The 23,208-nt window shown below is 39.0% G+C and overlaps 1 protein-coding gene across 4 annotated transcripts in view; it reads right to left on the bottom strand.

Moving 5' to 3' along the window:
* Nucleotides 1–23,208, bottom strand: part of INO80D (INO80 complex subunit D) — a 72,762-nt gene that overhangs the window by 20,370 nt on the left and 29,184 nt on the right. For all 4 annotated transcript variants that reach the window (XM_049615077.1, XM_049615080.1, XM_049615078.1 and 1 more), the window contains 3 exons: nt 18,351–18,459; nt 7,097–7,321; nt 1,271–1,380 (listed from right to left, as the gene is read on the bottom strand). In XM_049615077.1, coding sequence (XP_049471034.1) covers nt 1,271–1,380; nt 7,097–7,321; nt 18,351–18,459 — 444 coding nt within the window. The remainder of the gene's footprint in view (nt 1–1,270; nt 1,381–7,096; nt 7,322–18,350; nt 18,460–23,208) is intronic.

Here is a 23,208-nt window from a genome sequence, read left to right as displayed (position 1 = left end):
CTCTCTCAAATACAAATATTCTTTAAAAAGAATAAAAATTTTAATTATATTTTAATTCTAAAAAACTCATCGATCCAAATTTGGATTTTTCATTTAGCATTTCCAACACAAAACTCAAACTTACAACTTATGAAAACTTACTTTTAGATCAAAACCATACCATTAAAATTGGAACATCAGTTTTATTTATTTATTTTTTTAATAATGCTTTTACTTTTATTCTTGAGAGAGACAGCGTGAATTGGGGAGAGGCAGAGAGAGAGGGAGACACAGAATCCAAAACAGGCTCCAGGCTCTGAGCTGTCAGCACAGAGCCCGACGTGGGGCTTGAATTCGGGAATGGTGGGATCATGACATGAGCTGAAGTTGGATGCTTAACTGACTGAGCCACCCAGGTGCCCCAGAACATCAGTTTTATATCATAAACATTTTTAAGCATCCAAACTTTTAGCCCCTGGCTACATATTCTAAGACTTATTTTATACCTATCAAGAAAGTACCCTTCTGTTTTTCCTTTTTGCTTTTATAGTTAAGGCGATTTATAAAACTACACAGAAAGTGATGCTGAAAAAGTGAAAATTTAATCCCAAGAACAGAAAGGAAGGCAAAAAGTCAAAGACAATAAAGAACAAGTAACTGCTACTGTATAATTTTTTAAATGCTACTCAATTTTAGATGTTTAATAAAACTGAAAATAGTAAGACTTCATAACCAGCCTGAATGAAACCCTTTTACCACAGGTTTCCTTCTAGTATATTCTGTCTTAATGTATCTTTTTTCCCAGTCAGTGAAGTTCATCCTTCCTTCATTTCAGATCAGCACTGTACCCAACACAAAAAGCAAACTATTCCCAGAGCAAAAGGCACACTGTAAAACTGTATAACTTTCTTGGAAGATTAAAAAGTTTTTGAATAATATGATTTGATTTTTCCATCAATTGAGTGTTATATATAGTTGCTTCTTACAAGCTACTTAAGAGGCACCACAAGAACCAGAATTCTGTTAACAAAATTTAATCAAGTGCCAGCCACTGGAAGAATCTGCTACTTGCCATCAATTTTGCCAATTTTGATGTAATTCTTGAAAAAGAATCACAATGATGTAAGCAGAAAAAAAGTATCCAGAAGACATCATGAAAATTAGAAGTTATATAAAAATTATTTTGAACATCAAATAGTTATGATTTCAAAAGTCATTCACGTGGCTTAAGAATGAAATATGAACCTGAATGAGTTAATACTTTTCAATGCCCACTCAATTAAGAGGATACGTTGGAAACAATGTCTGGTGAATGGAAGGGCTTTGTTAGGGCACTGTTCACCCTTCACGGTTCCACTGCATGCTGCTGGTTCCACCTCCCTCAACTTGGTCCGGCTTATGCTAAGGAAGGAAAAACACATTAATTTTTAAAAAATGCGTTAGGAATCCAGGGCAACTTTTCAACACTATGTTAGCAGAGTGTAACACCAACATTTTACTTTTCCACATTCATTAAATGAAAGGTAAATATGAGTTGCAATGACCAGTTCCAATATTTCCCTAATTTACCGACAAAAGAAATAATTATAAATGATTTCCACTATGTCTGGGTTTTTTTCTTTCTTAAGTGACATTTTGGTTCCTTTTACTTCACAAAGAGGCAACAAGTAGACAAAAGTGATCAAGAACATGAGACTAGATTAATCGGGTCTAATTCTGAATCTCAGCCCTAACTCTCACTAGCTGTGTGACCTTGGGCAAGTTACTTAGCCTCACTTAAGTCTCAACTTCCTCACCTATAAAGTGGAGACAGAGTACCTTTCTTTAGTGGACAGGTAAGCACCAAGATACAACACATCCAAAATACTTATCATAAGTAGCAGATGGTAGGATACCTAGTAAACAGTCCATGGCTGTTAGTTGCTGGTATTATCATCATCAGATTTGGGTCACGTCAAGCTGCTGAACAGTAAATGTGCAAAAAACTTGATCTATGATGTGAGGAAAGGGATAATGATATGCAGAAATGATTGATTTGCCCTCATCTTCCAAAATGAACTCACTTTGGATATATTCTTTTAACTTTTTATAGTATGTGCAACTCCATCTTTCATTAAATGTTATCTCCGCTTGGCACATTCAATGTTTCAATGTTTAAATCTTGTTTTTAAATTTACGAATAGGCAATGTGTTCACATGGTTCCAGAAAAACCAAAGAATAAAAACCAAGCAGTGGAGAGTCTCCTTTCTCCCCTTGTCCCAATTTGCAAGTTCCTACTCCCTCTATAGTTAGTATTCATTTTATTAGTTTCTGGATCTTTCCATAGTTTTACACAAACATAAAAAAAATAAAAATATCCAAATTCTCAGAAGTACAAAACAACCCTGTTTGATTCTATAAAGCATCACAAACTAGTAGGCTTTTACGCACGTCTGAGCGTAGAAAAACAATCTACGTAATACACTGAATCACAAGTCAGGCGTCAAAAACAAAATATCTTTTGAATTGTTTGTTTCTATATCTAAGGATTTTGATGGAATGGCTTACGCTAATTAGAAGGTCATACAGAACCAAAATTACATATGAATTTATAGCAAATCTAAACAACATTTCTATTATAACTTTCATATAAATAGTAACTGCAAACAGATAACCGTGGGCTGCCAGAGAAGTTGCTTTAATTGAGAGTTCTGTAAGATTTGTCAGAATCACAAGAGTGGGGAAGTGGGCCATTAACTTCAGCTCTGTAAAAAGGATACACAATTTCAAATAAAGGAAGCTTTACTATTTTGGCAGCTTAGCCCAAATTCTCTTGGTCTAGATTTAAATAGCAGGTAGTTCTCTATGCTGAATGGATAATTTTTGTAGAACACTTTTTAATAATTCACTCAGCCATCTACCAAACCTAGGGTAGAGCACATTCCCTCGTTTTCTTTATCCTACACTTCAAAAGGAACCACCGGGTTTCATTTTTTAAAATTGCTGATCTATGTCTTAAACAGCAAAATAAAGTCAGTATAAATAAACTCAAAGTCAGAATTTCAATATGCCCCTGGATAATTAAGGTAAAAATGCCTGACATTAGATCTATTTTATTATCCAGATAATCCCAACAAAACAAAGGGAGAATTACCAAAACATTTTGATGTTTTTATTTATTTTTTATTTTACTTTTTATTTTTTAAAATTTATATCCACGTTAGTTAGCATACAGTGCAACAATGATTTCAGGATTAGTGCCCCTTACCCATTTAGCCCATCCTCCCCCCAACAACCCCTCCAGTAACCCTCAGTTTGTTCTCCATATTTATGAGTCTCTTCTGTTGTGTCCCCCTCCCTGTTGTTTTTTTTTATCTTTTTAAATGTTTTTATTTATTGTTGAGACAGAGAGAGAGAGCATGAGCAAGGGAGGAGCACAGAGAGAGGAAGACACAGAATCCAAAGCAGGCTCCAGGCTCTGAGCTGTCAGCGCAGAGCCCGACGTGGGGCTCAAACTCACGGACTGTGAGATCATGACCTGAGCTGAAGTTGGATGCCCAACTGACTGAGCCACCCAGGCGCCCCTACTGCCTGTTTTTATATTATTTTTGTTTCCCTTCCCTTACGTTCATCTGTTTTGTCTCTTAAAGTCCTCATATGAGTGAAGTCATATGATTTTTGCCTTTCTCTGACTAATTTCACTTAGCATAATACCCTCCAGTGCCATCCACGTAGCTGCAAATGGCAAGATTTCATTCTTTTTGATTGCCGAGTGATACTCCATTGTATATATATATCCCACATCTTCTTTATCCATTCATCCATCGATGGACATTTGGGCTCTTTCCATACTTTGGCTATTGTTGATAATGCTGCTATAAACATGGAGGTGCATGTGTCCCTTCGAAACAGCACATCTGTATCCGTGAATAAATAAATGCCTTAGTAGTGCAACTGCTGGGTCATAGGGTAGTTCCATTTTTAGTTTTTTGAGGAACCCCCATACTGTTTTCCAGAGTGGTTGCACCAGCTTGCATTCCCATTGATGTTTTTAATATGAAAACACTCACTACAAGCTTCTCTTTTGTGTGATTAGATGCCCCTTTAACAATAGTTTCTACACAAACAGCACTAGTCTCTCTATTGTGGCTACGAGGTAGTTCAATTAGAGTTTACATACTTTAAAAGCTATTTCAGTGGCTTATTCCACATATTCACCAACATATATGACAAAGTTATTAGATGAGAAAGAATAATGTTATTCAGGGGCACCTGGGTGGCTTAGTTGGTTGGGCGGCTGACTTCAGCTCAGGTCATGATCTCACGGTTCATGAGTTCAAGCCCCACGTCGGGTTCTGTGCTGACAGCGCAGAGCCGGGAACCTGCTTCAGTTTCTATGTCTCCCACTTTCTGCCCTCACCCTCACTCATGTTCCCTCCCTCCCTCCCTCCCTCTCTCTCAAAATTTTAAAGAATAATGTTATTCAGCTTATATCCAAGCTATATTTTAAAAGGCTACCTATATTTTAAAATATATTAAAAAAATACCTTTTGCCTATTAAAAGGCAGCCACTAAAGTTTTAATTTCTAAAATATTTTAAAAGCAGCTTTTTAAATCTCTTTTGTGGAACTGGTCTTTGAAAGCAAAAATATCAAATAGAGGGCATTATCCACCTGACACTGATTTTTGTGAACCTAAAATATAATGTAAACTAACAAGTTACCAATCACCAACAAATGATTATGGCTCATTGCTAAATGAGTACCAGTGATGCACTGGGCAACAGACTTTTTACTAATCTTTAGTGACATAACCAAAAGGCGTCTTGGTATTTGTTTAGTAATATTTAGTTATCATGACGTTTTTAAAACATCACTAACAGTGGTTTGGGAACTTTTCTGAAAAAAAGCAGTCAGGGGGACCTTGATTCTACCAGCTAAAAATCATAGATAAATAGTTTTCTACACAAATACTAAATTGTCCCAAACTCCGAGTACAGTCCCTTACATCTTTGACAAGGTCATAATAACATACTAGATTCAAAGTATACAGTGCTCTACATACAAACTGCTTCATGCTGGACAAAACTAAAGTTTCTACTGAAATGATACGCTTGCCAAGCATTATGTAAATGTTAGATAGCGTTATTTTAAACCTATGTCAAACCAAGTGAATTCTTTCAACAAATAGAGAACAGGCATGTTTAATTCTATTCATCTGTTCAACACTAGAGATTTAAGAACAAAACGTACATTGTTCCTGCCCTCACAAAAATTACTGTCTGACAGAAATATTACTATACGATTCTACAATGAAGCAGAGCTCAATAAGCATATGTAACAGGGGGACCAAACACAGTCAGTGGAACATGGGAATTTCTCTCCGAGAAGGCTAAGTCAGTAAGCGAGGACCTGACGAATGTTACAGAACAGACACTACCTACCCCCACCCCTACAGAGGAGCAGGAACTGTGAATGAGGGAGAATACTGGAGGCAGCAATCATTACGTAGGTTTATTAACTAGACATACAAGCTTTCAAACAACTCTAAATATGCCAAGAAGCAGAAAACTCTGAAGGGTATAGTTATCTTTTGGATAGATGCCATTAAAAAGTAGTTTTTTTTTTTAATAGCAAATATAATGAAAACCAAAATACACAAGACTAAAAAATAGATATGTAAGAAATATGATCAGTAGCTGAAAATCAAAGGTTATTTTTCTTAGTTTTGTCTGTTTTAAACCCCTATTTCCTCAGTGACTTATGAGCACTAGAGAAAAATTGGAATATATAGACTATAAATTTTTTCAAACTTTATCAATAATCCTACCCTCTGAGATAGCCACTGCTAATATTTTGGCATAAAACTCCTAAAAGTGTGTGTGTGTGTGTGTGTGTGTGTGTGTGTGTGTGTGTGTCTCAAGGTTGTTATGTGAAAAAAATAAGTAAAAAGTGTGAAATAATAAACTCAATCAAGAACTGTGCCTTCTAAATTTGAAAATTATTTCCTTAATTAAATATGAAGATATTTTGGAAACTTTTAATTCAATTAAGCTAGTAGTTTCAAAAGGTACATAACCTAAATAAGCAATTACAATTAAGTTTTCACCACCTAAACTAATTTCCAAAATGGTAATAATACTACAATTTCTTCACTGAAATATCAGATAGCTCTACATTTCCAATATATGGATTTTCATTTAAAAATAGTATCACACATTATAAATCATGTTTTCAAAATAATTTTTAAGAACACAAGGGAATGACTAGGATATATTCTTAAGGGAAAAAACTGGACACATAACAAACAGTATGGATCCAATTTTGCTTATTTAAGCATACTTAAAATTTAAGGAGTCCAAAGACTAATTATGAAGTCATTAAAAATCATGTTTTAAAGAACATCAGGAGAAAATGGCAATAATTCAATGTTAAGTGGGAAAAAAAGCAGGAAATAAAATATGCATATAGCATGATCTCATTTTTCCTTTTTAATACAAATGCATGGCTCCCTGGAGACTTCATACACACGCAAACACACACGTGTGTACACACAAGCAGAAGAAAAGACTAGAAGGAAACAACCAAAATATTTACAGTGCTCATTCTTTGTTTTCTGCATGGTGATATTATGGAAAAGTTCCCCTTCTTTTTTCTACATTTTTCAAATTTACAAAGCAATTACCTGGACTAGAAACAGAAAAGAGATTTTTCCTAAAAGAAATGCAATGGAATAAAGTATTTTGAAGACATAATATGTGAGAAAGAAAATTTTTAAATAAGAAGTAAAATATGTAAAATGCTACTTTCGTGGTTAAAAAAAAAAACCCATAAACACTACTTCTAAATAATACATGAAATTTGAAAGCATCGTTATTTTTGTAAAGACAGGTGGCACTCTCCGATACTTCACTAAATAAATTCATCTGGCGGAGCCACAGCAATGCTTCTGTCAGCTCGTGGTGCTGTTATTTTGCCACCTGTACAACTCTCTGAGCAACAAAACCAAGGTGCAATGCTTCGACATTTCAGGTTTAAATGCCCACTGCCCACTGTGTCTCCGCTATCCACTTAACAAAACACAGAAGCCAGACAGAGACGAGTTCCTTACAAACAGGTGGCTGCCTAGGGCTCTAACCTGGTTCGGCTGCACGCAGCTCTCTGCAGTTCCTGGATTAACTGACCGGTACACTCGGGTTCTCTGCTGGCCGCCTGCAGCAAGGCTTTCCTAAACGTGTGCCGGCATTTCTTTTGACGAGATTCTGCCCGCTCCAGGCGGCAGAGGTGCTTATATTTCTGCTGAAAGTAAGTGCAAAGTTGGGTCACCCTGGAGCTCCTACTCTCCGTATCATCGTCATCTGACCTGGAAAGTGCAGGGAGAGAAGTGAAAACCTGATTAAGTGTGAGGCTCATTGGAGAGGGGAAAAGCAGGTCAAGACGCTGGCCGACATGGGGTAAAATCCGTGGCAGGTGAGCATATGCTTAACAAAATTAGAGGATGAGAATTCCAGGAGAGCTGGAAAGTACCGTATTTCGACAACAAGTAAGGCAGCAGAGACAACCCAACGCTTTCAGAACCTTCTTAGCATCTCCTCGTTAGACACTTCATGCATCAGTGTCTTCTAAATTTCAGGTGACTTGGGGTTCTTGGGATTCTTGGGAAGAAAATCATGTTACCTTGCTTACTAAAAGTCTGAGTAAATGACACAGCAGTTATGAGGAAACACTCAGCAAATTTCATAAAAGATAGGTCATACCAGAAATAGAGCAGTGAATTCCTGCAGCACCTTCTCAAAGAGCTGCCCTTTTATGTGTGCTGGTTTTAACTACTCTTTTCTCGCTAAGCACTTAAAGAATTTTGATTGCAGGGATCACAACCATTCCACAGTATTTTTCATTTTACCTTTTTAACCACAGAAGATATCCTAAACAACATTTCACGTGTCATGGATTACACAGAGGTTTTTCTGTCATGATGGTAATTTCGAGCGGCCAGTGGACCCCCGCTAGCCTGCTACCTTGAAAAGGATGCTGAGGCCACATCGAGACTCAACAAGAGTGCTGTGGTAGGCGGGTAGTGTCTACCCTGGTGAGGTTAAAAAGGTCACTTTTCTATGGAACAAATGTAATCTCACCTTTTACTCTGAGGAATAATGCACACCAGACTCGAAAACTGACCCAGGTTACTTTACCTTCTTCAAACAGCACATATGTGATACTACAGACTATTTATTATTTTACTGATCTTCTGTAAATCATTGCTTGGCTTCTCTTAACTTCCTAAGTGATATCATTCCCTTTCGTTTCAAAATAGTCTATAGGTGGCTACTTTGCAAATTTCCAGTCTAAGAAGTAAGTCCTGAGAAACAAGTTCTCTTCGGTATAGTCTCTACTACAAATATACCAATTGAAGGATCTTATTCAATCTTTTCATTTATTCAACACTCAACTTTGCTGTGTGTCTATTATGTTGAGTACCATAGAGGAGAAAAAAAACGTAAGCAATTCTCAATGCGGTTTAGATAGGATGAGCACATACCCAAAGTTAAACAATTCAAAAGACGATCGAAGCAGTAACTAGAACAGTGGGGCAGGCTGACTAATGATTCAAATATCTGACCTTAAGTTAGAAAAATCTAGGAGCTTCTCACAATTTGAGATCCCAAGACCTACACTAGATCTACTGAACCAGAATTTCCATGGAATGGGGCCTAGGAATCTTTATTCTGAATTGTTCCCTCAAAGTCCCACAGCAGGATTTCATGCGGGAGCTGTAGTTGAGCCAGTAGGTGCTATTAATATCCTTAACACGAGGCAGAGAACAATAAGTGACAGAGAGAGTTACAGATATGGCTCAAGTGCCACTGAAGTTCACTAGCAAGTATGCTGGATGAGAGGCTTCGTTTTTTTGTTTATAAATGTTTATTTATTTATTTATGTATTTTGAGAGAGGTGGGGAGACAGCGAGAATCCCAAGCAGACTCTGTGCTGTCAGCAAGGAGCCCAATGTGGGGGCTCGATCTCATGAACCCTGAGATCATGACCTGAGCCAAAATCAAGAGTCAGACGCTTGACTAACTGAGCCACCCAAGCACCCCTGGATAAGAGGCTTCGTAGAGGAGATGACAACAGAGCTGAACCATAAAGAAAGGGCAGAATTTAAAGAGAAGAAAAAGGGCACCTCACAAAGATAAAGGAATACAGGCCAGGCTTTGAAGATGGACAGGATGGGGAACAGTAAGTACTAACTAGCTAGCTTTTGCTAAGGTGTGGGGTACATAGGGGAGTGATGGCGGGAACGGTAAACTTTCTGAACCTAAACTAAACACCAGATGAAAGACTTTCACTTTTATTCTACAGGCAGTGAAGACCCTCATAGAGTTTGAAGAAAATCGGTAACAGTAACAGCTGGGTGCGAGAAAGATGACACCATCGGCAGACGGAAATGAGGAAGAGACTGGGGAAAAGGGCAGGGAGCAAATGTTTCTGAAACTCCAGGTAACAGGTAACAAGAACCCACGCCGGGGTGACACAGCAGGAATGCAGAAGAGGAGAGGTAACCCGCATATATAAAAGGCAGACCTTGTCAACTGGGACAGGTAGATGGAAGGGACGAGAATCCCATGGCAGTTTCCATCACCGAAGACCAGGGCACAGGAACAAGAGCAGATCCAGGGCAGGACATAAATTCCATTTCAGACGTAAAGAATTTAAAGTACAGATGAGGTATCAAAGGCAGCAGTGGGAAAACCGTTGGACATGATCAACAGGAACACAGTTAGGGAAGGAGTACAGATTTCATAGCCCAAAACCAGCAACTGAAGGACAAGGGAGTGACTGTAAGTAAAAGGGCACAGAGATAATAGAAAGAACAAGGCATATAAGGGCCATTATCGTAAAAGAATTAACTCAATTTGGTGACTGGATATAAAGGATAAGAAAACCAATAATGACTCAATGACTTTGAACTTGCATAACTAGGAGAATGGAAGGGCTATTAATAGAAAAAAGAGAGGAGAAACAACAAGTCTTAAAGGGAAAGTAAAGCTCAGGTAGATAATCATTTGCCAAAGCTGTTATTTGAAAAGACTCCATTATATTATAGCAGGGAGGAGAGACTAGCCCAGCAGTTCTCAAGTGTACAGTGAATGGAGAGAAGCACCTGGATGTTGAGGCGGGTTCCAGCATCACAAAAGTATTGAAAGCTTATACGGAATTTCCAGGCTTATCTTGTTGCGGACCAGGAAGCAGCAGTTTGCAGACCTGCACAGGTCCACAGACCACCCCTGGCATGGTCCTTAACCAGAAAATCTCCCAACATGCCTCCCAATTCTAAGATGTTGTGACATTAGTATTTCACACCTGGTTGCGGAGAAAGAGTAGCAAACTGGGCAGAGAAAGGCCAGTGTCCGTCACTGACCAGCAGTGACAAGGCCTGGCACCTACTGCATTCTTGGTATGTTACCTTCCTTCCTTATCTGTGAAATAAAAGAGACCTGGGGCTTGGGGCGCCTGGGTGGCTCAGTCGGTTAAGCGTCTGACTTCGGCTCAGGTCACGATCTCACGGTTCAGGAGTTCGAGCCCTGCGTCAGGCTCCAGAGCTTGCTTTGGATTCTCTGTCTCCCCCTCTCTCTCTGCCCCATCCCTGCTTGTGTTGTCTCAAAAATAAATAAATAAACATTTAAAAAAGAGAGAGAGCTGGGATGTCTAGCTCCCAAGGTTGTTAGGAGAATGAAAAGAAAAGACTTATCTGAAATTAGAATACAAGTATAGCTACTATTATTAAATATAGAAACCTAGGAATACTGGGTGGCTCAGTCAGTTAAGCATCTGACTCTTGATTTCGGCTCAGGTCATGAACTCATGGTTTATAAATTCAAGACCTATGTCCGGCTCTGCTGACAGTGTGGAGCCTCCTTGAGATTCTCTGTTTCCCTCTCTCTCTGCCCCTCCCCTGCACACATGCACTCTCTCTTACTAAAAATAAGTAGTAAACATACACACACACACACACACACACACACACACGCATATGAGATACACCTATATCCATTAACTAGCCTAAACAGTTTTACCATGAGTTCTATCAATACCCAAAGAAAAACTAATTCTAATTACACACAAAATACTCCAGATGTCAGAAAAGAGGGGAATAGTCTCCTTCAATACAAGTACCCTAAGCTTGATACCAAAAATAAGGGGAAATATGACAAAAGGAAAATTATAGGAAAAGCTTATTAATGATCCCAGAGGCAAAAAATATTAGCAAATTGACTCTAGCAGTATATAATAAAGGACATATCCAATCTGGGTTAATTATTTAATTATTTCTCAATCCTACCTTACTATACATCTCTTCTGCAAAACAACACAATTTATTCCTCTTTTCCTTTCATGTTAAAAGTTCCTACTTCCTTGCTTCCTCCTGTTATTTTCCCCATTTTCTTCTATTCTCTTTCCAGTCATCACTCCATTTTTAGAAATTCTCATTTGTTGTTATAACTTCAACATCAACTTATATGCTGCGGGCATGAATTTGTTCTCTAGCCCGTACCTCACAATGATATTTCAGACACAGGATACTATTTGGTGTGCTCACCCACATCTACTACCCAAGAAATGAGAGAATTAGCAGGACAGAGTACTGGGAGGAGACCGGTGCACAGAGAGAAGCACTCTGCAGATCTACAGAGGATTCCCCTCAGTTCCTCACTTGAGTCCTGCAATCAGTACAGGAGTGTGGGATATACTGGAGGCCAGGAAAGAACCACCTGAAAAGAGGAGGCCCAACAAATCCCAGCAGCACACGCAGGGCCAGGGTTAGTTTGTGTTCCCACTATCCCAAGCGGAAAAACCCGCAATATGCAGGGCACGGGGTAGACTACTCAGGAGCGTATGCCTCAGTTAGTGGGGTGAAATCAGCCCTAAACTAAAGGCTGTTGTGGTCCCATTTCACAAAGTTTAAAAAGCAAGGCTCAAAAGCTGCTTCTAAGAAACAACCATCTCCCAAAACAAAGCTCTTTAAAGATGACAAAATACCAGAATCAAATAAGTAAAATTAACAATGTCTGACATCTAATTAAAAACTACCAGGGGGTGCCTAAATGGCTCAGTGGATTGGGCATTCGACTCTTGGTTTTGGCTCAGGTCATGGTATCACAGTTTTTGAGTTCAAGCTCCGCATGGGGCTCTGTACTGACAGTGCGGAGCCTGCTTGAGATTCTCTCTCCCTCCGTTCCTCCCACTCTCTCTCTCTCTCTCTCTCAAAATAAATAAATAAAACTTTTAGTAAATCAGGAATCAACGGACAATTATAACTATATTTCACATGTTTGAGAAGGTAGAGTCATCATGACCGTGTCAAGGAGAGACATGGACAATATAAAGAAGACCCAAAACAAACTTCTAGAGATGAAAAATACAGTATCTAATATGAAAACTACACTGAATGGGATTGATGGTTGATGAGGTGCCACAGAGAAAAGATTAACAAACCTGAAGATTGCAATGGAAACTTTCCAAAATGGAACAGAGAGAGGAAAAAAACAAGTGAACAGAACATCAATAAGCTGTGGGATAATTTCAAGCAGTCTAAAATATGTGTATCAAGTCTCTTACATAGAAGGGGGAAGAAAAATAATTGAAGAAATCTTGGCCAAAATTTTTCTAAATTTCATAATTATAAACATACAGATCCAAAAGGTCAATGAACCCCAAACACTAGAAACAGAAAAAAAATTAACTACACAAACGGTTTAAAACTACTGATAAAGAGGGGCGCCTGGGTGGCTCAGTCGGTTAAGTGTCCAATGTTGGCTCAGGTCATGATCTTGCTGTCAGTGAGTTCGAGCCCCGTGTTGGGCTCTGTGCTGACAGTGCAGAGCCTAGCGCCTGCTTCAGATTGTGTCTCCCTTTCTCTCTGCCTCTCTCTCTCTCTCTCAAAAATAAACATTAAAAAATTTTTTAAAAAAAACTACTGATAAAGAAAAAAACGTCAAAACTCAGAGAAAAAAAGATACATAATGCTCCTTGGACCCAAGATGTGAATGACAGCTGACTTCTTAATCAGAAATAATGCAATCCACGTGAGCAACACCCTTAAGTACTGAAAGAAAAATGGTTAACTTAGGATTAATATCTTTCAAAAATGAAGGCACACATTTGCAAAACCATGGTGGACCTACAGGGTATTATGCTAAGTGAAGTAAGTCAGAGAAAGACAAATACCGTATCATTTCACTTATATGTGGAATCTAAAAAACAAAAAAAGCAGAAATGAACCCATAAATATGACCAACTAGTGGTTGCCAGAGGGGAAGTAAACCATTCATACAGAAAGAAAATGACATCAGATGGAAATATGGAACTATTCAAAAAATAAAGAGCCCTAGAAATTATAAATATGTGGATAAACACAAAAGAGTTATTTTTCTTTGGAATCTCCTTAAAAGAGAACTAACTGCTTAAGACAACAGCAATGTATTACGGGGGTTATAACATATGTAGAGGGAAACATATAGCAACAAGTGTCTATGTTAGATGCAAGGAAGATTGGGGTGCCTGGGTGACTCAGTCAGTTAAGTGGCAGACTCTTGATTTCGGCTCAGGTCATGATCTCACGTTTCATGAGTTCAAGCCCCGCATCGGGCTCTGCACAGAAGACTCCAGAGCCTACTTGGGATTCCTTCTCTCTTCCTCTTTCTCTGTTCCTCCCCTACTTGTGTGCGCGCACCCTCTCCGCTCTCCCTCTCTCTCTCAAAATAAATAAATAAACTTAAAAGAAAAAAAAAGGAAAAGAAAACAAGGAAGATCTCAGATTTAACTAATTTATCACCTTAAAAACTTGAAAAAGATCTGCCCCTCCTTCACTTGTGCACGCACACGCATGCTCTCTCTCTCAAAATAGATAAGCATTAAAAAACTTGAAAAAGACAAACTAAAACAAAGAAGGAAGGAATAAAAGAATAGAAGAGAAGGAAAAAGTAAAGAACAGAAAGCAATGACATAAAGCTAACAGAGAATCAATGAAACCCAAAACTGGTTCTTTAAGCAGATAAATGAAAAAGAATAGAAAATGCACACATAGGGGTGCCAGGGTGGCACAGTCAGTTAAGTGTCCAACTCTTGATTCCGGCTCAGGTCACGATCTCATGGTTCATGAGTTTGAGCCTCGCGTCGGGCTCTGCGGTGACAGGGTGGAGACTACTTGGGGTTCTGTCTCTCCCTCTCCCTCTCTCTCTCAAAATAAACATTAAAAATAAAAGAAAATGCAGGGGCGCCTGGGTGGCTCAGTCATCGGGTAAAGTGTCTGACTTCGGCTCAGGTCATGATCTCGTGGTCTGTGGGTTCAAGCCCTACGTCAGGCTCTGTGCTGGAAGCTCGGAGCCTGGAGCCTGCTTCGGATTCTGTGTCTCCCTCTCTCTCTGCCCCTCCCCCATTCGTGCTCTGTCTCTCTCTCACTCTCTCAAAAATAAACATTAAAAAAAATTTTTTTAAATAAAGTTAAATAAAATTAAATAAATAAAAAATGAAATAAAATACACAAATAGACATACATATACATGTCAAGGGCTCCAACCCAATTACAGTGTTTTCAATATAGTGTTGATTAAATAGAAAATCCACATGGAAAAAAAAACGGTCCTTATTACTACCTCACATCATGTACAAAACATACAAAAAAAAATTTCACAAAGATTGATTGCCAGTAAAATAATAAAGCTTCCAGAAGATATGTAGCTTTATGACAGGGGGGTAAGCAATGATTGTTTAAAAGAGTCACAAATACACTAACCATAAAGAAAAGACTAATAACTTGTCCTCATTAAAATTAAGAACGGTTTTCTATCAAACATACCATTAGAAATATGAAAAGGTAAGCAGTTACTAGGTAATTACTGTTCCTTAAAAATATATTTAACATACCGACTTATTTCTGCTACTGAGACCTCAGGAAGAGCCTGAGAGAACTCTTTTAGCACATGTGTCTACAGTCAGACTAAGTAACCAAGAAATCTTTTACAAAACAAAACCAGGGCACCTTGACCAACACAGCGGGTACAGCATGTGACTCTTGATCTCCGGTTGTGAATTCAAGGCCCACGTTGGGCGTAGAGCTTACTTAAGAAAATGAAACAGGGGCTCCTGGGTGGCTCAGTCAGTTAAGTGTCCAACTCTTGATTTCCGCTCAGGTCATGATCTCATGGTTCGTGGGGTCAAACTTCGCATCAGGCCCTGCACTGAACAGTGTGGAGCCTGTTTGAGATTCTCTCCTTCTCCCTCTGTCTCTGTTCCTCCCTGATTCTGTTCTCTCTCTCTCTCTCAAAATAAATAAAACTTCAAAAATAAAGTCTTTAAAAAGAACAAAACAAAACAAGGCCAAACTTTTCCCTAAAATTTCTTCAAGTATAATCCTAGTTTAGCAAGAAAACTCATGAAAAGGTTCTGGGGAGGGGAGGGGCTTGTGGAAAACGGTGATCAGAACACTATCGGTTTTTCTTCCAAAATTCCAAAAACTCAATGAACTCACTGAACAATCTTAAGAGGTAAAAACTTTTGAGTAATTTTAAATGGCAAAACTTCTTGAAGATACAATGCACAGGCTAGGTAGGGCCAATTTTCTACAGCTGTCCATTTTCTACTAGACTTAACCACAAGGTACAATAAATGACAAGTAGCTGCAAGATGAAACTGAAATAAAGTTGTTCCCTGGGTAGTTTAAATACAGGACAAAGGTCCCCACGAGAGGGCACGGTGGCAGATACAGACGGTGGAGATGCAGACAACGAAAGCATGCCAAACCAGGCCAATCCAAGTTTCACCCAAGGGAGACCATATGGTGTGTCCATTCCCAGATCACAAGACTTTGACGAGAATATGCTGAGTGAGTGAATGAATGAATGGATGGATGGATGAATGAAGGGAAAAGATTAAAGTGCCTGCTGGACAAGAAGTGAGGATGGCTACTTATAAAAAGAAGGCAAATATCCTGAAGGAAAAGGAGAACCAGGAAAAGAGTATTGTGGTAAGTCAGAGAGCAAGCCAGCTAGCAAAAGTGACCAAGAGAGTAAAATGCTACAGAGATGAAGAAAAACTCGATGGTCTCAAGTCTAAAACAACAGAAATATTCCAAAAACTCTGTAAGAATTGAGGGCAGAAACAGGGGCACCTGGGTGGTTCAGTTGGTTAAGCGACTGACTCTTGGTTTCAGCTCAGGTTACGATCTCACGGTTCGAGTTCCAGCCCTGCATCAGGCTCCACACTGACAGTGAGAGCCTGCTTGGGATTCTCTCTCTCCCTCTCTCTTTGCCCCTGCCCTGTTCGCACATGCTCTCAGTCTCTCAAAAAAAAAAAAAAGAAAGAAAGAAAGAAAGAAAGAAAGAAAGAAAGAAAAAAAGAAAGAAAGAAAGAAAGAAAGAAAGAAAGAAAGAAAGAATAGAAGGCAGCAACAATATACATTGCTCCTAATCAAGAGCAAATGTGCCTAATATTGATGTTCAGGTCATCCTGAGAATTCCAACAGGAATCTTAACTACCATTAATCAATAATTTCCCATGTATAGGGCATTGTGCTAAGCACTGACTTATGTTCCCTCATTTACAGCAATTTGGAAAATTAATTCAAAATATCCCAAATCAAGTTAAGCTCATAGGAACATCAACCTTAGGAAGCATGACGGATCGGAGCTGTAATTACAAAGGTGTGAGTTCAACTGTACTCTCTCTGAAAAAAAAAAAAGAATTCACTAATGGTAAGCAAGCAGTCTTGAATGACACATAAAATGGGACCTTTGAGACAGAAAAAAAAGTACAGCATTCTCTGATACTGTCTGGGAGTTGTGGAGGCGAGGACGACTGGCCGTCAAGAAATCCAACTAGTTCCCCTTGCTCTAGTTAGTTCCAGGCCCAAATAAGCTCCCCATGTAGGCTGGCTTCGTCAACATTTGTACTACTTTATGATTATTTCTCAATTTGAACTGGCATTTTGGTTTGTACATTAGTCTCTAACGAATCAGTTCCCTAAGCCTAATTATTTCTGGCTGTACTAACAGATCACATATTAAGCCTATAAACTAAAAAAAACCAGACCCTAGAGAATATATGTCCGTACAACAACACTGTGGAATTCTAGGAGTCAGCCGCGGGCAGATAGCTGGCCTCCCCTCTATCTTGCCAAACATCTATTCAAACCACAATACTTAAAAAATAATAACAATTAGCTGAGTCTGAGAGTCATCTTTGGCTCCACAGACAGGGATCTATTTCAGTATGGTTAACTGTACCAAGTGAATCCCTAAGGCAGTCCCCTGAAACAGAACGAGCTTTCTCACTATCAAGGAAGGGGCTGTGTGTTAATCAACCTACAGCTTTCTCATAAGGCAGATACCAAGAACCTCTAAAGAGATTATCTTGAAAAACATTTTAGCACATTAGAAATACTCAGCGCTTGGGGTGCCTGGGTGGCTCAGTCGGTTAAGCGTCTGACTTCGGCTCAGGTCATGATCTCACGGTTCATGGGTTCGAGCCCCACATCAGCTCTAAGTAGACAGCTTGGAGCCTAGAGCCTGCTTTGGATTCTCTGTCTCCCTCTCTCTCTGCCCCGCCCCCCCACTTGCGTGCTCACGCTCTCTCTCTCTCTCTCTCTCAAAAATAAAACAAAAAAAAGTTTAAAAACATTCAGCACTCGGGGCGCCTGGGTGGCTCGGTCGGTTAAGCATCCAACTTCGGCTCAGGTCATGATCTCATGGTCCGTGAGTTCGAGCCCCGCGTCGGGCTCTATGCTGACAGCTCAGAGCCTGGAGCCTGTTTCAGATTCTGTGTCTCCCTCTCTCTCTGCCCCTTCCCTGTTCATGCTCTGTCTCTGTCTCAAAAATAAATAAACGTTAAAAAATTAAAAAAAAAAAAAAAATATTCAGCACTTAAGAAATATCAAAGAATGGATCAATCTTGTGGAAGACAGATGAAGTAAAAACCACTGATTTTCCAGCTAACTATCAGAGCAGAGCCAAAGAAGATCCAGATACGTCAGAAAGTGGGACTCCAAGTAGCCCTGGGACCACAGCCAAGTTCCTCAACCTGTCTGGGCCTTGGTTTCCTCTTCTGTAAAATGAGGAAATGAGACTAGGTAATCTCTAAAGTCCCTTTTCCACTCTAAATTCTATTATAATTGGTTCCTTCAGTGATAAATGGGAAAGGTACAGAAACGAATTTCCCAATTCAACTGAAGCGTAGCTCTCCTCCAACAATATAGTACGTTTCTTCCCAAGTAGAATCTATTTCACCTCCATTACAACAAAACTAGATCCAACGAAATAAACAAACATTAGCATATAGAACGAAAAATCGGGCCACAGCAGGGATAATTAAAGAATGAAAACAAAAGGAAGACTTACGTGTGTCTTTCATATCTGAGGGTTTCTCGGATGGACCATGCCACCTGGTATGGCGAGGCCTGCTCAGAGTCCTCCGGTTCCTCTCCGCTCTCTTCCGACCAGTCCAACCCTGGGACAGAGGAGAGGATATGGCAGGTGAGAATAAATGTATTCTTACTTAATATTTAGGAAAAAAAAAAAAAAAAGCTACCCAAAATGCATAACACAAAAACCTACAGCACCTGCTATCACAGTGTACATAAAATGCCTCCTGATGAGTTTCATCCTTGTTCTGGCAAAAATAAATAATGAATACATGACATACACTCAGGTTAAAATAATGACGTTATAACAAAAAGCTATATTCCGAAGATGAAATTCTTCTGTCAGACATTTTACAGACTACACACAACATAAGCAGGGAGTCAAGTACCCCCCTGCCAAAAAGGTAGAATTTCTGAAGTATCAAAACGTTATACGTTAAACATCATACATTCTGACATATATAATGTCAGGGAAACCCAAAACATCTTGACAATGTTAGGTAAGGAAGGCTAATGTATGTTCAGGTAAGAAAGAAATCAAAAGGTACTGGTGAAAGCACTCTATACTTCAACAAAGAAGGGCCTTAGAATAAAGTGTCAAAGGCAGACACTTCATCCCCTTTCCCAACACCTCCAAAAAAAGGACTCCACTCCCCCCAGGCAGGGCCATTGACTGGCTCGTGCCCTCTGCAGGAAGAGGGAAGGGTAAGATGGCAATAACCTGATGTGGCTTGGAGTTCCTTTTAGTTCTTTTACACAAGAGCTGGCACATTTTGTGACATTTTGAAAAACAAGCTTAAAGGGGAAAAATAGAGAAATACGGTATGAACAATCACTTATTTTATTAAATGCTACTGTTTTTAATGATTGGATAATTACTAGCTTCCAACATAGATGTTTTACCTTTATAGAAGTTTTGTATCTTGAAAAGGTCTTAATACTGATGTTACACAGCCTAACATCCATAACTTCAATATACTGATAACGCAATGAGACTTTAATTAGATACCTTGATAAATACTGATGTTGTACAGCCTAACACACATAACTTTAATATACTCATACCTCTATGAGACTTTAGATACCTTCATAACTAGTATGGTCTTCCCTCTTAAACCTCCTAAAATCAAAAGACCATCTTCATTAGACACTTATGTTAAAAAGGACCTCACAAGTTGCTTCTATAATTTAAATGAGTTTATATGTGCTAAATAGGGAAATTAAGAAAAGGCTAATCAAAATGCAAATGATAAATGCTTAAAATTAAATAACACACTGCCACTGGCATAAAGAAACCTCAAATCTAGTTCCAAGATGACCATCCAAACTGTCAAGTCACCTTAAAAAGTAAATTACTGTCTGTCTACTAAAATAGTAATTACAAAAAACAAAGTCAGAAACAAGTAATCACAATAGAATTAGCTTCAGGACAGAATATTAAAAGGCAAGGCCTTTCAAACACAAAGTTACATTTAAGCACTTTCAAAAATTAGGACATGAATTATCTTTTACTGTTTTTATATAATTAACAGCAATTTCTACTAAGTCACCTGTACCTTCTCTGAAAAAGTCAAGATCTCAGTCATAAGTACTAAGATGGAAGTGTTTCTCTTGTGAAATTAACTGTCCAATAAAGCAAACCTTTGATCTTGGCTTCATTATCACTAGTTTTAATGTAACTAACTGAGATAACCAGCCCAGGCAAAACTGTAAAAGCTGATTACAAAACTGTATTTTTCTTTAAGTATTCTTTGCTGACATGAATGCAGACTGCACTTGGTCACAACAGTGCATTACAAGTTCTCTTCTCCAAAGTAACCTTTGTTTTGAAAACCTAGGCCTGTAATATGCTTGAATAAAAAAGACAATACATTTTCTATAAGTTTTCATTCTGTTCAAAATGATAGAGCCTGGGTGGCTCAGTCAGTTAAGCTTAAGCGTCTGACTTTGGTTCAGGTCATGATCTCAGGGTTCGTGGGTTCGACCCCCACGTGGGGCTCTGTGCTGACAGCTTACAGCTGGGAGCCTGCTTCACATTCTGTGTCTTCCCCTCCCTCTCTGCCCCTCCCCTGCTCACACCCTGTCTCTCTCTCAAAAATAAATAAACCTTAAAAGAAATTTTTAATTCAAAATGATAGAAAACCTGCCCTCAACACAACATAGTTTGTTTCAAAAGCTAAAAGAAAAAAATCAGCATCCACAGATAATCCAAAGTATAAATATTTAGAAGAGGACGTAGGTAAATTGTGGAATAAGAGGCAAACATCTGGGAAAAAATAAAGTTAGATCTTTGCCTCAAAACTCATACCTAATGAATTCCAAATAGAGGACTGCAATGTAAATAATAAGACAAGAAAAGGACTAAAAGAAAATATAGGTGAACATATTACACAGTCTTGGAATGAAGAGAGCCCAAGCAAGTAAAAAACAAAATAAAGCAAAACAAAACAATAAACCTGATTCAAAAGGAAGAAATTCTAAAAAAATAGAACATACAAACGATTTCAACTCCTAAATTCCAAAATCATTATCATAGATATTTAAAAGCAAATAACAAATGGGCAGGAGAGGTTTTTGCAACAAATATGATGTATAAAAAGCTGTTACCTAATCAATAAAAAAAGAGAAACACTTCCATAAAAATGAGTGAAAAAAACCTGAACAGGTGAAAAAAGAACAAGACATATAAATGTTCAAAAAGCATATGAACAAATACTCAAAGCTACATTATTAATTCAAAATAGCAGTTCTCAGGGGCGCCTGGGTGGCTCAGTTGGTTAAGCGGCCGACTTCGGCTCAGGTCACGATCTCGCGGTCCGTGAGTTCGAGCCCCGCGTCGGGCTCTGTGCTGACAGCTCAGAGCCTGGAGCCTGTTTCAAATTCTGTGTCTCCCTCTCTCTGACCCTCCCCCGTTCATGCTCTGTCTCTCTCTGTCTCAAAAATAAATAAATGTTAAAAAAAAAAAAAAAAAAAAAAAATAGCAGTTCTCACTCCAAGTATGGTCCATAGATCCCCAGGGGTCCCTGAGACCCTCTTAGAGAGTTCCTTAGGTCAACACTACCTTCAAAATAATACTAAGACATTATTTGCTCATTTCACCATGTTGACATTTGCACTGATTGGGGCGGGGGGAGGAGGGAACCATGGTGAGCAAACCTGCTGGCACCTCAGCAGGAATCAGAACAATGGCACCAAACTGTACTAGCAGTCATTATAGGTTTCACACCATGAATTGCAGTGAAATAAAAGCCAAAAACAAGTTTTAAGAGTATCTTTGACAAAGCAATTGTATATTAAAGATTATTGATTTTATTAAATCTGTTTTTTTTTTAATGTTTATTTATTTTTGAGAGAGACAGAGACAGAGTGTGAGCAGGGGAGGGACAGAGAGAAAGGGAGACAATCTGGAACAGGCTCCAGGCTCTGAGCAAGCTGTCAGCACAGAGCCCAACGCAGGGCTTGAACTCACAGACCGCGAGATCATGACCCAAGCCAAAGTCGGATGCTCAACCAACTGAGCCACTTAGGCGCCCCTAAATCTCAATTCTTGACCACACGTCTTTCCAACATCTTTGTGACTCAATGGCAAGTCATCAAGCGCCTCTGCATACCTCCCAAGAAAGTATGGCGGTTGCCTTGAGGAAAACACTTGCTCCACTGTTTTAGCTGTGACCTCAACTAGCTGCTTTTTTGTCATCCAACACCATTTTTATTCGAAAGAGTGACTGACAAACTACAGTTATTAAGACTTGGGTATCTGGCAGTCATTTTTTTCTAAAATGAATGCAGTGAAACTGTCACTTCAAAGAAAGCAATGAACAGTATTTGCTCCCAACTATGAAATTCACATTTTCACTTGAAAGCTTGTTGTTGTTTTGTTGTTGTTGTTGTTTTTGGTTTTGGTTTTTTTTTTTTTTTTTGGAAAACCTGAAGTCTTCACTAAGTCTATGACAACTTTCTAAAAGATTTTTCTGATGAGGTTGGTGAGAGTATCAATGAATGTGATTTTTAAATCTTGCGTAACGAAATACATCAACATTTGGAACATATGTTTAACTTGGTAAACCGCTAATTTCCAAATGACCAACACATGACGTTACAAAATCATGCATGAGTAAAAAGATCCATGCAAAGTACAAAGTAGATCAATGGATTTTAATGTAACAGTTTGCAAAAATTCCTTGATAATGGCTTCAGATTCCACATTGCAACTAATCTTTAAAAACCCACCACCTGGGGCGCCTGGGTGGCTCAGTCGGTTGAGCATCCGACTTCGGCTCAGGTCATGATCTCGCGGTCCGTGAGTTCGAGCCCCACATAGGGCTCTGTGCTGACTGCTCAGAGCCTGGAGCCTGTTTCAGATTCTGTGTCTCCCTCTCTCTCTGACCCTCCCCCGTTCATGCTCTGTCTCTCTCTGTCTCAAAAATAAATAAACGTTTAAAAATTTTAAAAAATAATAATAAAAAAAAATAATAATAAAAACCCACCACTTGTTGGGGGCGCCTGGGTGGCTCAGTCGGTTAAGCATCTAACCCTTGACTTTGACTCAGGTCATGAGAGCCCTGAGTCGGGCTCTGAGTTGATAGCATGGAGCCTGCTTGGGATTCCCTCTCCCTCTATGCCCCTCCCCTCCACTTGCTCTCTCACTCAAAATAAACAGACATTAAAAAAAAAAAAAAAGAGGACACCTCTTCTCAGTGGCTCAGTTGGTTGAGCGTCCAACTTCAGCTCAGGTCAAGATCTCACAGACTGTGAGTTTGAGCCCCACATTAGGTTCACTGTCGTCAGTGCAAAGCCCACTTCAGATCCGCCATCCCCCTCTTCTCACACTCTCT

This window comes from Panthera uncia (assembly GCF_023721935.1).
Source record: "Panthera uncia isolate 11264 chromosome C1 unlocalized genomic scaffold, Puncia_PCG_1.0 HiC_scaffold_3, whole genome shotgun sequence".
Lineage (NCBI taxonomy): Eukaryota > Metazoa > Chordata > Mammalia > Carnivora > Felidae > Panthera > Panthera uncia.
The sequence above is the reverse complement of the archived record's forward strand: the minus strand, read 5'-3'. Positions and strand labels throughout refer to the sequence as shown.